At 33.1% G+C, this 15,635-nt stretch overlaps 1 protein-coding gene across 1 annotated transcript in view; it reads right to left on the bottom strand.

Annotated features, from left to right (window-relative positions):
- Positions 1 to 673: 673 nt before the first annotated feature.
- The window catches only part of LOC106087030 (uncharacterized), a 30,006-nt gene continuing 15,044 nt past the window's right edge, over positions 674 to 15,635 (bottom strand). The window contains exons 2-5 of the mRNA XM_013251908.2: positions 14,184 to 14,394; positions 1,758 to 2,300; positions 1,582 to 1,696; positions 674 to 1,524 (exon numbers count right to left, since the gene is read on the bottom strand). Coding sequence (XP_013107362.2) covers positions 882 to 1,524; positions 1,582 to 1,696; positions 1,758 to 2,300; positions 14,184 to 14,394 — 1,512 coding nt within the window. The 3' untranslated portion in view covers positions 674 to 881. The remainder of the gene's footprint in view (positions 1,525 to 1,581; positions 1,697 to 1,757; positions 2,301 to 14,183; positions 14,395 to 15,635) is intronic.

Raw genomic sequence — 15,635 nt, 5'->3', positions numbered from 1 at the left:
ATTATTTTGGGGACTTGTCAACTGTTGCCAAAATTCCTGTCCCCAAAGTTAACTTTTTTCACAATAAAACTTTAAAAAAAAAGTTTGGGGACATTAGACGCTATAGTTTGGGGACATACACAAATTTCATGAAACTCAAAAAAAAAAAATAAATATGCTCTATTTTTCGAATTAGGAGATATTTTAGCATTGTTTTAAGTTCTGCCTAGAATCCCAAAAATAAGTTTAGAATTTCAATATTTTGGGGACTTGTCAACTGTTGCCAAATTACCTGTCCCCAAAGTTATCTTTTCACAATGAAACTTTTACAAAAATTAAAAACACAATTTTTAAATTTTTTTTAAATAATTTTTTTTATTTTTGATATTCTCTGTTCTAAAAATACAATTTCGAAATCTTATTATAGATATAAAATAAAAAATATATATTTTCGTCAAAACTAAATATTTATTATACACTAATCCTATTCATATATAAAGTCTTAAAACTGACTAAACAACAGGTTTCTCTTTAAGTTTCTTAATTTTAAAATGTAATAAAAAAATACTTTAACACACATACAAAAACAAACCAAATAGAAAAACCTTTGAACTTGTTTAAATAAATGCTAGTTGTTTCTTCAGGAAATTGTCAAGTGATGTATAAACAAGAATTTTCCTTTCCTTTCTTTAACTTCAAGTTGTTGTTAGTTTCCAGAGTTTGTTTGTGTGCATTGTTGTGTGCTTAGAGAAAAAAGTGCAGAGAAAAAGCACTTTAAGACTCCACCTTTTACAACACTTAAAACTATTAACTAATCTACGCTAAGTCGTAACATATACCACACATACTCATAAAAATATTCATAAAGTCAAGTTAATATATAGCTGCAGTCATTGTGCACATTAACTGGAATATTTTTCCTTCAATACTTTTCGCAGGATTTTGCCGGTGGGATTTTTGGGAACCTCTTTGGCAAAGATGACACCACCCTCCAGCTTTTTGTAGTGGGCAACTTGGTCGGCAACATAATTGCAAATCTCTTCTTCGGTAGCCTCCATGTTGGGACGCAAAACCACCAAGGCACGTGGAGCCTCACCATTCACCGGGTGGGGAATGCCAAAAACAGCAGCTTCCAGAATTTTGGGATGATCTCGAAGTATATTTTCCAATTCAGCTGGAGGAACTTGGAAGCCTTTGACTTTAATGAGTTCCTTCATGCGATCGGTGATGTAGAAATAGCCCTCATCATCGTAATAGGCCACATCACCGGTACGCAGCCAGCCACCTGGGTAGAAGGTATCCTTGGTGGCCTGTTCATTGTTCAGGTAACCAGCCATGACTTGAGGACCGCGTACACATAGTTCGCCGGGTTGATTGGGTCCCAAGCCCTTAGTTCCCTCATCGTCAAAGGAAACAATTTTGCCTTCGGTGTTGCTGGTCAAGTAGCCAGTAGAAGCATAACGGGTGTTGTTCTCCGGGGTCACCAGAACCACAGGCGAAGTTTCGGTCATGCCAAAGCCTTGCAAGAAGTTGGTCTTGGGGAATCTACAAAAAGAGATTCAGTTATAGTAAACGAAGCTTTGCAACTTTCCTCATACCTACTTTTGTCTAAAACGTTCCACATCCGATTGGCCAATGGGGGCAGCTCCGCTCATAACAACTCTTAGCTCAGGACAGGTTTCTGCAGTCACCTTGGGATGATTGATCATAAAAAGAGCTAAGGGAAAACAAAAATCAGTTTCAAAATTTTCATTGGTATTAACATCTCAAAGCCTTACCAATTGGGGGCACTAAATTCAGCATAGTTCCTTTGTATTCATACAAGGCCTTCATGAGATCTTCCGGCTTGAATTGTGGCAATGTCACCAATTTGGCACCTTGACCAATTTTCGAAAGCATTATCACCGTTAAGCCGTAGATATGGAAGAAAGGCAAAACACAGGGCAAGACCTCTTGTTTTACACTGCAATCAATGTGTATGGGCAATTGCACCTGTTCACAGTTTATGGAAATATTGTTGTGTGACAGCATAACACCCTTTGGCAGGCCCGTGGTACCCGAGGAGAAAGGCAAGAACACCATATCATTTGGTGAGATGTCATAGTGCTTCAGTTGACTGAAGTCCACATCACCGCTATACTTGAAAAGTTCGAAGAAATCCAAAGCACCTTCAGGCAAATTATCGCCAGGGGACAAACGTATGCAAGCAATGGGAACATCCTTTTTGGCCAATTTACAGGCTTCCTTGAGGGTTTTGTAGCCGGCGCAGGTGCCAAATATGAATTTGGCGTTGCTGAAAGTCAATTGGCGAGCAATTTCATCTGAAAGAAAAAAAAAAAATTATAAAAAATGACGATCGAAGTTTTTTAGAAAAACTGTTTAAAAAAGAAAATAAAGAAAATTTTTATCAAAAAAGTTTTCTTGTGTATTTTTTTCTATACCCTACACCACTACTGTGGAACAGGGTATTATTACTTAGGCCATTTGCTTGTAAAACCCAGAAGAAAGAGAGATAGCACCATTGATAAGTATACCAATCGACTCAGAATCACCATCTGATTCGATTTAGCTTCGTCCATCTGTCTATGTTAATTTGTGTACAAAGTACAGGTCGCAGTTTTCACCTGATCGTCTTGAAGTTTGTCCCGAATGTTGATATCAGATACGTGATCTACTCCCAATTAACTTTCATTTGAACCCCATATTTCCATAGTCGGCAACCGTGACCGTTTTAGGAGGGTGTTTTGGCGGATGGGGCGGCCACTCAGTAACTTGGCCTTGAAGATATATCAGATTCGTGTTTTACTCCAAAATACCTCTTATTTGAGCCCCATATTGCAATGGTCAGCAAATACTTTCTATATGGGTGGTGTTATGAGGGTGGGTTGGCCCCATAGACACATCTTCCCGAATATTGATATTAGATTCGTGCTCAACTCTCAAAGACCTTCGTAAATTTATCCTCTTTTTGGGTTTTTTTTTTTTGGGGAGGGGCATCCTTAAACGCTTGGTCCCACATTTGGATATCGCATATGTATTCCACCTACCTTTTATTTGAGCCCCACATTGCCAGTGGTCAGTAAATAAGTCCAGTTTGGGGGGTGTTTAAGGGAAGGGGTGGACCCCCAGAGACATGTTCCCACATTTGGATGTCAGATTCGTATTCTATTCTCAAATACCTTTCATTTGAGTCCCATATTGCCATAGTCGATAAATATGTCGGATTTAGGGGTGTTTTGGGGGTTGGGGTGGTCCCCCAAACACTTCGTTCGACAACTGAATATCAGATATGTTTTCTAATCTTAAATACCTTTCATTTGAGTCCCATATTGTCGTGATTGTTCTTTATATATAATTAGTAGGTTTTGGGGGTGGGGCATCCCCCCTAGGTACCCCATCCGGAATTTGGAAACAAAATTTTTTTTTACTATAAGAGATTACACAGAATTTCGCTTAAATCGCACCGGCCTTTTACGAGATCTGGCGATTCTTAAACTTAGGGTAAGGGGAGGGTCCGCCCCCCCTTCAGAAATCAAAAAATGTAGCACCCTTTTTTCACCATAGGATCATTATGCACCATCTGTGAAAATTCCAAAAAAAAAAAAACGATTTAGCCATTTTTGAGTCTATACGGAGCAGACAAACAAACACAAATTGATTTTTAACCCTCCACCATAGGATGGGGGTATATAATTATCGTCATTCTGTTTGTAATACCTCGAAACATGCATCTAAGACCCCATAATATATATATATATGCTTGATCGTCATGACATTTTAAGTCGATCTAGCCATGTCCGTCCGTCTGCCTGTCGAAAGCACGCTAACTCTCGAAGGAGTAAAGCTAGACGCTTGAAATGTTCCACAAATACTTTTTATTAGTGTAGGTCAGTTGGGATTGTTGATGGGCCAAATCGGTCCATGTTTTGATAAAGCTGCCATATGAACCGATCTTGGGTCTGGACTTCTTGAGCCTCTAGAGGGCGCCATTTTTGTCCGATTTGACTGACAACAAATTTCCTAAATATTGTGTCTGCAACAAATTTTCTAAGAAAATTGTGTCTGAGATATATTTTCTAAAAAAATTAAGTCTGAGAAAAATTGTTTAAGAAAATTGTGTCTGCGACAAATTTTCTAAGAAAATTGTGTCTGCGACATATTTTCTAAGAAAATTGTGTCTGCGACAAAATTTCTAAGAAAATTGAGTCTGCGACAAATTTTCTAAGAAAATTGTGTCAGCGACAAATTTTCTAGGAAAATTGTGCCTGCGACAAATTTTCTAGGAAAATTGTGCCTGCGACAAATTTTCTAAGAAAAATGTGTCTGCGATAAATATTCTAAGAAAAATGTGTCTGCGACAAACTCTCTAAGAAAATTGTGTCTACGACAAATTTTCTAAGAATATTGTGTCTGCGACAAATTTTCTAAGAAAATTGTGTCTGCAACAAATTTCCTAAGAAAATTGTGTCTGCAACAAGTTTTCTAAGAAAATTGTATCGTCGGAACAATGTGTCTGCGACATATTTTCTAAAAAAATTTTGTCTGCGACAAATTTTTATAGAAAATTTTTGTCAGAGACAAAATTTTTATAGAAAATTTTTGCCTGAGACAAAATTTTTATAGAAAATTTTTGCCGGAGACAAAATTTTTATAGAAAATTTTTGCCGGAGACAAAATTTTTATAGAAAATTTTTGCCGGAGACAAAATTTTTATAAAAAATTTTTGTCTGAGACATAATTTTTATAGAAATTTTTTGTCTGAGACAAAAAGAAAAAAATTTTTGTCTGAGACAAAATTTTTATAGAAAATTTTTGTCTGAGACAAAATTTTTATAGAAAATTTTTGTCTGAGACAAAATTTTTATAGAAAATTTTTGTCTGAGACAAAATTTTTATAGAAAATTTTTGTCTGAGACAAAATTTTTATAGAAAATTTTTGTCTGAGACAAAATTTTTATAGAAAATTTTTGTCTGAGACAAAATTTTTATAGAAAATTTTTGTCTGAGACAAAATTTTTATAGAAAATTTTTGTCTGAGACAAAATTTTTATAGAAAATTTTTGTCTGAGACAAAATTTTTATAGAAAATTTTTGTCTGAGACAAAATTTTTATAGAAAATTTTTGTCTGAGACAAAATTTTTATAGAAAATTTTTGTCTGAGACAAAATTTTTATAGAAAATTTTTGTCTGAGACAAAATTTTTATAGAAAATTTTTGTCTGAGACAAAATTTTTATAGAAAATTTTTGTCTGAGACAAAATTTTTATAGAAAATTTTTGTCTGAGACAAAATTTTTATAGAAAATTTTTGTCTGAGACAAAATTTTTATAGAAAATTTTTGTCTGAGACAAAATTTTTATAGAAAATTTTTGTCTGAGACAAAATTTTTATAGAAAATTTTTGTCTGAGACAAAATTTTTATAGAAAATTTTTGTCTGAGACAAAATTTTTATAGAACATTTTTGTCTGAGACAAAATTTTTATAGAAAATTTTTGTCTGAGACAAAATTTTTATAGAACATTTTTGTCTGAGACAAAATTTTTATAGAAAATTTTTGTCTGAGACAAAATTTTTACAGAAAATTTTTGTCTGAGACAAAATTTTTATAGAAATTTTTTGTCTGAGACAAAATTTTTATAGAAATTTTTTGTCTGAGACAAAATTTTTATAGAAAATTTTTGTCTGCGACAAAATTTTTATAGAAAATTTTTGCCGGAGACAAAATTTTTATAGAAAAGTTTTGCCGAAGACAAAATTTTTATAGAAAATCTTAGTCTGAGACAAAAGTTTTAAAGAAAAATGTTTTGGGGACTTTTTTCTTTTTTTTTTTATTTAATTGTCACTATTTCATAATAATAAACAAAGGCCATCATTACAGCTAAGATTTTATTGCATGACTGATGTGCGCACTTATTTGTAATTGAAAACTTAATATAATTTACGGGGGTTTTGCAATGTAATACGGACAATTCAATTACTTTGGCCTGTGTGCCATTCAATTTTACTTTCATTGAATTTATGACCTCACCCAACGAGGAAAGAAAAAATAGAAAAATAAAACTGATAACCATTTGCTCAATTACAATTGTAAGTGGAAAATGTAAACAAAAATCCAACATAAACGCTATATGAGAGTGTAAAGCATTGTGAAGCTTAAACAAAATAAATAAAAGGCTATCTTATCGAGACGGTGGGGCTCGTAAGTGTATGGTAAATAGTCTGGGGTCTATGCTTTTTGTTAAAAATTCACACATTGTCCTTGTGGGGCTTGGAGAAAAAATAATTTAACAATTTATCAACTTAAATATACTTTTGTATGCAGCCCCAAGAAGTTTTGAGAAAATGAATCTACGAAAGCATGTTTTAATAGAAAAAAGAAATGGGTCTGGGAAAATTGTGTCTGCGACAAATTTTCTAAGAAAATTGTGTCTGCGACAAATTTTCTAAGAAAAATTGTGTCTGCGACAAATTTTCTAAGAAAATTATGTCTGCGACAAATTTTCTAAGAAAGTTGTGTCTGCGACAAATTGTCTACGAAAATTGTGTCTGTGACAAATTGTCGACGAAAATTGTGTCTGCGACAAATTTTCTAAGAAAATTGTGTCTGCGACAAATTTTCTAAGAAAATTGTGTCTGCGACATATTTTCTAAGAAAATTGTGTCTGCGACATATTTTCTAAGAAAATTGTGTCTGCGACATATTTTCTAAGAAAATTGTGTCTGCGACATATTTTCTAAGAAAATTGTGTCTGCGACATATTTTCTAAGAAAATTGTGTCTGCAACAAATTTTCTAAGAAAATTGTGTCTGCAACAAATTTTCTAAGAAAATTGTGTCTGCAACAAATTTTCTAACAAAATTGTGTCTGCGACAAATTTTTTTAAGAAAATTGTGTGTCTAAGAAAATTGTGTCTGCGACAAATTTTCTAAGAAAATTGTGTCTGCGACAAATTGTCTAAGAAAATTGTGTCTGCGACAAATTTTCTAAAAGAAAATTTTCTAAGAAAATTGTGTCTGCGACAAATTGTCTAAGAAAATTGTGTCTGCGACAAATTTTCTAAGAAAATTGAATCTGCGACAAATGTTCTAAGAAAATTGTGTCTGCGACAATTTTTCTAAAATAATTGTCTCTGCGACCAATTTTCTAAGAAAATTGTGTCTGCGACCAATTTTCTAAGAAAATTGTGTCTGCGACCAATTTTCTAAGAAAATTGTGTTTGCGACATATTTTCTAAGAAAATTGTGTCTGCGACAAATTATCTAAGAAAATTGTGTCTGCGACAAATTTTCTAAGAAAATTGTGTCTGCGACAAATTGTCTAAGAAAATTGTGTCTGCGACAAGTTTTTTAAGAAAATTGTGTCTGCGACAAATTTTCTAAGAAAATTGTGTCTGCGACAAATTTTCTAAGAAAATTGTGTCTGCGACCAATTTTCTAAAAAAATTGTGTCTGACATACATTTTCTAGGCAAAAGCACGCTAACTTTCGAAGGAGTAAAGCTAGCCGCTTGAAATCTTGCACAATCATTGCCAAAAAAGAGATACCGCGCATAGAACTCAACAAATGCTATTCATGGTGGAGGGTATGTAAGATTCGGCCCGACCGAACTTTGCACGCTCATACTTCTTTTAAATATATTTAATTTTTTCTAAATTTTATTTTATTGTTAGAATTAAAAAAATATATATATTGTCTCAGACAAAAGCAATAAAAAGTCCAAACACTGCATGTTTACTCCAAGCTGATAAAAGCATTTCGGCAAATCGCATTTCATTCATTTTTTCAACCTTAAGTTCAGTGCACTCAGCAGCAAACACTGCCTGCGTTTGATATTTTTATAAAAGCAAAAATGAAATCATCGTTTCAAAGATAAGTGCAACATGTGAGCGCCAGAAAAAAACCCAAAAAAATTGTCGATATATACAACAACTACGGTATTTTATCTAAAACAGAATTAATTTATTTTTAAGTGACTGCGGGTATGCGCCAGACAAACCCATGAACAGCCACACGGACGGATAGACAAAAACGACATGTAATCATTCATTTATTCATTCACACAGTTTGAACCCCTGGGCGAAAGTGTGTCGTTCATATGCAACTTGGTTAGTACTTGATGTTCAAAAATTCCTCTCCTAAACGAATTTTATTCGTTTGATTTTATAAAGAGCAACAACAGTAATAACAAAAAAAAAAAGAAAACACTATTCATTTTGGACTTTGGTCAAGGTAACGAAATTAGATAAAAAAAAATACAAAACTAAGAAATGTATTCGAGCTCATTTGAAACGGCTGTGAAGTATGGCACTGCGTGAGTACAGCTGGAAACTAAAACCCGCAGACCCCAAGCTAAATAAGTGATTTTTTTGGAAGGTAGAAAATAACCACAAATAGATTTAAAGTTCAAAAATATGATGTGCGGATTCAAAAATTTAAAATAATTAAGCGGATGTAGGCAAAGCTTAAAAATAGATTTTTAACAGGTTTAAAAAAAATGGGAAATAAATTCTTTTATTTCTAAATAATTTTGATAAATAAAATGTTTTCGAAAACCTTTTGAAAAAATTTTCTGTGTCTGCGACAAATTTTCTAAGAAAATTGTGTCTGCGACAAATTTTCTAAGAAAATTGTGTCTGCGACAAGTTTTTTAAGAAAATTGTGTCTGCGACAAATTTTCTAAAAAAAATTGTGTCTGCGACAAATATTCTAAGAAAATTGTGTCTGCGACAAATTTTCTAAGAAAATTGTGTCTGCGACAAATTTTCTAAGAAAATTGTGTCTGCAACAAATTTTCTAAGAAAATTGTGTCTGCAACAAATTTTCCAAGAAAATTGTGTCTGCGACAAATTTTCCAAGAAAATTGTGTCTGCGACAAATTTTCTAAGAAAATTGTGTCTGCAACAAATTTCTAAGAAAATTGTGTCTGCAACAAATTTCTAAGAAAATTGTGTCTGCAACAAATTTTCTAAGAAAATTGTGTCTGCAACAAATTTTCCAAGAAAATTGTGTCCGCAACAAATTTTCTTAAAAAAATTTTGTTTTTGGATAAATTTTCAAAGAAAATTGTGTCTGAGATAAATTTTCCTAAAAAAATTGTGTCTGCTACAATTTTTTTAAGAAAATTTTGTCTGCGACAAAGTTGTGCCTGAAACAATTTTTCTAAGAAACTGGTGTCTGAGATAAATTTTCTACAAAAATTGTGTCTGAGATATATTTTCTAAGAAAATTGTCCCTGAGATAAATGTTCTAAGAAATTTGTGTCTGCGACAAATATTCTAAAAAAAAATTGCGTCTGCGACAAATTTTCTAAGAAAATTGTCTTTGCGACAAATTTTCTAAACAAAATTGTCTTTGCGACAAATTTTCTAAAAAAAATTGTCTTTGCGACAAATTTTCTAAGAAAATTGTCTTTGCGACAAATTTTCTAAGAAAATTGTCTTTGCGACAAATTTTCTAAGAAAATTGTGTCTGCAACAAATTGTCCGCAACAAATTTTCTTAAAAAAATTTTGTTTTTGGATAAATTTTCAAAGAAAATTGTGTCTGAGATAAATTTTCCTAAAAAAATTGTGTCTGCGACAATTTTTTTAAGAAAATTTTGTCTGCGACAAAGTTGTGCCTGAAACAATTTTTCTAAGAAACTGGTGTCTGAGATAAATTTTCTACAAAAATTGTGTCTGAGATATATTTTCTAAGAAAATTGTCCCTGAGATAAATGTTCTAAGAAATTTGTGTCTGCGACAAATATTCTAAAAAAAATTTGCGTCTGCGACAAATTTTCTAAGAAAATTGTCTTTGCGACAAATTTTCTAAAAAAAATTGTCTTTGCGACAAATTTTCTAAAAAAAATTGTCTTTGCGACAAATTTTCTAAGAAAATTGTCTTTGCGACAAATTTTCTAAGAAAATTGTCTTTGCGACAAATTTTCTAAGAAAATTGTCTTTGCGACAAATTTTCTAAGAAAATTGTCTTTGCTACAAATTTTCTAAGAAAATTGTCTTTGCGACAAATTTTCTAAGAAAATTGTCTTTGCGACAAATTTTCTAAGAAAATTGTGTCTGCAACAAATTTTCTAAGAAAATTGTGTCTGCGACCAATTTTCTAAGAAAATTGTGTCTGCGACAAATTTTCTAAAAAAATTGTAACTGCGACAAATTTTCTAAGAAAATTGTGTCTGCGACAAATTTTCTAAGAAAATTGTGTCTGCGACAAATTTTCTAAGAAAATTGTGTCTGCGACAAATTTTCTAAGAAAATTGTGTCTGACACAAATTTTTCAAGAAAATTGTGTCTGAGACAAGTTTTCTAAGAAATTGTGTCTGCGACAAATTTTTTAAGAAAATTGTGTCTGCTATAAATTTTTTTAGAAAATTGTATCTGTAACAAATTTTCCAAGAAAATTGTGTCAGCGAGAAATTTTCAAAGAAAATTGTGTCTGTGACAAATTTTGTGTCTACGACAAATTTTCTAAGAAAATTTGTGTCTACGACAAATTTTCTAAGAAAATTGTGTCTGCGACAAATTTTCTAGGAAAATTGAGTCTGTGACCAATTTTCTAAGAAAATTGTGTCTGCGACAAATTTTCTAAGATAATTGTGTGTGCGGCAAATCTTCTAAAAAAAATTGTGTTTGCGACAAATTTTTTAAGAAAATTGTCTTTGCAACAAATTTTCTAAGAAAGTTGTCTTTGCGACAAATTTTCTAAGAAAATTGTCTTTGCGACAAATTTTCTAAGAAAATTGTCTTTGCGACAAATTTTCTAAGAAAATTGTCTTTGCGACAAATTTTCTAAGAAAATTGTCTTTGCGACAAATTTTCTAAGAAAATTGTCTTTGCGACAAATTTTCTAAGAAAATTGTCTTTGCGACAAATTTTCTAAGAAAATTGTCTTTGCGACAAATTTTCTAAGAAAATTGTCTTTACGACAAATTTTCTAAGAAAATTGTCTTTGCGACAAATTTTCTAAGAAAATTGTCTTTGCGACAAATTTTCTAAGAAAATTGTCTTTGCGACAAGTTTTCTAAGAAAATTGTGTCTGCGACAACTTTTCTAAAAAAATTGTGTCTGCGACAAATTTTCTAAAAAAATTGTGTCTGCGACAAATTTTCTAAAAAAGTTGTGTCTGCGACAAATTTTCTAAGAAAATTGTGTATGCGACAAATTTTCTAAGAAAATTGAGTCTGCGACAAATTTTCTAAGAAAATTGTGTCTGCAACAAATTTTCTAAGAAAATTGCGTCTGCGACAAATTTTCTAAGAAAATTGTGTCTGCAACAAATTTTCTAAGAAAATTGTGTCTGCAACAAATTTTCTAAGAAAATTGTGTCTGCAACAAATTTTCTAAGAAAATTGTGTCTGCAACAAATTTTCTAAGAAAATTGTGTCTGCGACAAATTTTCTAAGAGAATTGTGTCTGCGACAAATTTTCTAAGAAAGTTGTGTCTGCAACAAATTTTCTAAGAAAATTGTGTCTGCGACAAATTTTCTAAGAAAATTGTGTCTGCGACAAATTTTCTAAGAAAATTGTGTCTGCGACAAATTTTCTAAGAAAATTGTGTCTGAGACAAATTTTCTAAGAAAATTGTGTCTGAGACCAATTTGCTAAGAAAATTGTGTCTGAGACCAATTTGCTAAGAAAATTGTGTCTGAGACCAATTTTCTAAGAAAATTGTGTCTGCAACAAATTTTCTAAGAAAATTGTGTCTGCAACAAATTTTCTAAGGAAATTGTGTCTGCAACAAATTTTCTAAGAAAATTGTGTCTGCGACAAATTTTCTAAGAAAATTGTGTCTGCAACAAATTTTCTAAGAAAATTGTGTCTGCAACAAATTTTCTAAGAAAATTGTGTCTGAGACAAATATTCTATTGTGCCTGCGTCAAATTTTCTAAGAAAATTGTCTTTGCGACAAATTTTCTAAGAAAATTGTGTCTGCGACAAATCTTCTAAAAAAAATTGTGTCTGCGACAAATTTTCTAAGAAAATTGTCTTTGCGACAAATTTTCTAAGAAAATTGTGTCTGCGACAATTTCTTTAAGAAAATTGTGTGCGACAAATTTCCTAAAAAATTGTGTCTAAGACAAATTTTCAATGCACAAGCACGCTAACTTTCGAAGGAGTAAAGCTAGCCGCTTGAAATCTTACACATATACGTCTTATAAGTGTAGGTCGGTAGGTATTGTAAATGGGCCACATCGGCCCATAATTTGATATGGCTGCCATATGAGCCGATCTTGTATCTTGACTTCTTTGGCCACAAGAGGGCGCAATTCTTATCCGATTTGGCCGAAATTTTGCACAATTTGTTTTGCAAAGACTTCCAATAACTGTGCTAAATATGGCTGAAACTGGTTTATAACCTGTATAGCTGTCGTATAAACCGATCTGGGGTCTTGACTTCTTTAGCCCCTAGAGGACGCAATTGTTATCCGTTTTGGCTGACATTTTGCATGAGGTGTTTCGTTATGACTTTCAATAATTCTGTCAAGTATGGCTCATAGCGGTTCATAACCTGCTACAGCTGCCATAAAAACCGATCTTGAATCTTGACTTCTTTAACCGCAAGAGGGAGCAATTATAAACCTATTTGGCATAACGTGTTTTGTTATGACTTCCAATAACTGTTCCAAATACGTTTCATTTCGGTTCATAACCTGATATAACTGCCATTTAAACCGATCTGAGGTCTTGACTACTTGAGCCACTAGAGGGCGCCATTCTTATCCGATTTGGCCGAAATTTTGCATGAGGTGTTTAGTTATCACTTCCAACATTTGTGCCATGTATGGTTCAAATCGGTCCATAACCTGATAAAGCTACCATATAAACCGATCTGGGGTCTTGACATCTTGAGGCACCAGAGGGCGCCCTTCCAATCGGATTTGGCTGAAATTTTTAATGAGGTGCTTCGTTATCACTTTCAACAAATGGGTTAAGTATGGTTCAAATCGGTCCATTACCTGATATCGCTGTCATATAAACCAATCTGGGGTTTTGTCTTCTTTGGCCACTAGAGGGCGCAATTATTAATTGGCTGAAATTTATCGCTGTCATATAAACCAATCTGGGGTCTTGTCTTCTTTGGCCACAAGAGGGCGCAATTATTAATCGATTTGGCTGAAATTTATTATGTCGTGTTTTGTTATGACTTTCAATAATTGTGCCAAATATGGTTCAAATCGGTCCATAACCTGATAAAGCCGTCATATAAACCAATCTAGGGTCTTAACTTATTGAGCCGCTAGAGGGCGCAATTATTAACCGATTTTGCTGAAGTTACGGATGAGGTGTTTTATTATGACTTTCAATAACTGTGTCAAACATGGTTCGTAGCGGTCTTTAACCTGATATAGCTGCTATATAAACCCATCTGTGATCTTGACTTATTGAGCCTCTAGATGGCGCTACTATTATTCGATTTGGCTGAAATTTTGTACAACGCCCGATTCGAATGGGACCATAACTTGATATAGCTCCAATAGCATAGCAATTCTTTTCTATTATTCTTTGTTTGCCTAAAAAGAGATATCGGGAAAAGAACTCAACAGATGCGATCCATGGTGAAGGGTATCTAAGATTGTCTAATTTATTCTCAACATTTTTCCCCCCAAACTAAGCTGGGAAAATTTTAGTCAATTAAAGCTATTCAAATTCTGCTGCCTAATTAAGACAAAACTACTGAAGGTTAAACTTTATCATCGCAATCATCAAATATTTTCAAGCAAACAGTCCTTGAACTTTGATATGAGATTGTACAAATAATACTTCACTTGTTCGTGTCATGTGAAACAAATTACTTCCAAAAAAAAAAAAATCATAATTCTTTTGTCACAAATGCATTTATAGATACAATAACAACCATTTCCCCCTATGAAGTCATATCTTTTATTGAGTGAATGAATGTTTGATTCGAAAATCATGAAAATCTTATCGGCAAAAATTTATGTGTCTCAAAAATGTTAGAATTTTTTTTGTCTTATTTGTATGCCGGCAAAAAATTTACTGATAACACTTGCTGTGTGGCACACGAACAGCAAATACCAAATATTCATGGCAGCAGACATATGTTCATAAAACACGTTGTTTGACCTAAATAAGCATTTGTTTAGCGCCAAAAAGAATAGAGTATAGAAAAAGATAAGCAAATCCATTTTTCTTGAAAGGGATTACAGTTTTTTTTTTTAATTGCAGTTAAAAGTTGTTCTTACCTGCTGTGTATATGGGATTCACTGTGGTTACCGTAAGTCCTGCTTCAATGGCTGCCAAAACAGCTCCTGGATATTCGGGAGAATTGGGCAGGCATACAGCCACCACATCACCTTTGCCCAGTTTGAATTTTGTCTGTAGGCGTACTGCCAAAGCTGCACTGGAATCACGTAATTCAGCGTAAGTATATTGACGACCGGTAATGACATCAACCTGCAATTTAGATAAACCAGAACACGGCAAATGTTTTTATAATAATAAAAAAGTTTTCTTTTTAATAGAACGCAATTTGCTTTTTGCTCATAATTCAAATTTTTGATTACGTTTCTCTAGACAAAGAAGCTTAGAATATAAAACAATTAAAAATAAATTTATAATGATAAGACGAGTCAAATCTTGCATAAATCTGAGATAATTTCATATTTGAGAAGATAAAATAATTAAAGCTCAAAAAAGCTGACAGTGATATGGCGAAACATATTTTAGAGAAATAAACTTGTCTTAACGTAAGCAACTTTTTTAAAAAATGTTATTAACATTAAAAGATTTCCAGAATTCTTACTCCTAAGAAGAAAAATGAGTAAAAGCGTACAAATTCACCCAATTCGAATAGTAATTGCGCCCTCTAGCGGCTCAAAAAGTAAAAATTCGAAATCGGTTTATATGGGAGCTATATCAGGTTATGAACCGGTTCAGACCATACTTGGCGCAGTTGCTGACGGTCAAATCAAAACACTTCATGGAAAATTTCAGCCAAATTGAATAGTTATTGCGCCCTCTAGCGGCTCAAAAAGTCAAGATCCGAACTCGATTCATATGGGAGCTATATCAGGTTATGAACTGATTTAAGCCATACATGGCACAGTTATTGATGGTCAAACCAGAACACTTTAGGCTAAATTTCAGCCAAATCGAATTATTATTACGCCCTCTAGCGGCTCAAAAAGTCAAGATCCGAAATGGGTTTACATGGGAGTTATATAAGGCTATGAACCGGTTTGGACCATACTTGGCAGAGTTATTGATGGTCAAACCAAAATATTTCATGCACAATTTCAGCCAAATAGAATCATTATTACGCCCTCTAGCGGCTCAAAAAGTCAAGATCCGAAATCGATTCATATGGGAGTTATATCAGGTTATCTACTGATTTGAGCCAAACTTGGCACAGTTATTGATGGTCAAACCAAAACACTTCATGCTAAATTTCAGCCCAATCGAATAATTATTACGTCCTCTAGCGGCTCAAAAAGTCAAGATCCGATATCGGTTTACATGGGAGCTATATTAAGTTATTAACCGGTTTGAATCACACTTGGCACAGTTGTTGATGGTCAAACCAGAACATTTCATGCAAAATTACAGGCAAATCGGATAATAATTGCGCCCTCTAGCGGTCAAGATCTGAAATCGGTTTATATGGGAGCAATATCAGGTTATGAACCGGTTTGGAC

The sequence above is a fragment of the Stomoxys calcitrans genome, chromosome 4, assembly GCF_963082655.1.
Source record: "Stomoxys calcitrans chromosome 4, idStoCalc2.1, whole genome shotgun sequence".
NCBI lineage: Eukaryota > Metazoa > Arthropoda > Insecta > Diptera > Muscidae > Stomoxys > Stomoxys calcitrans.
This window is presented reverse-complemented; position numbering and strand designations above follow the sequence as displayed.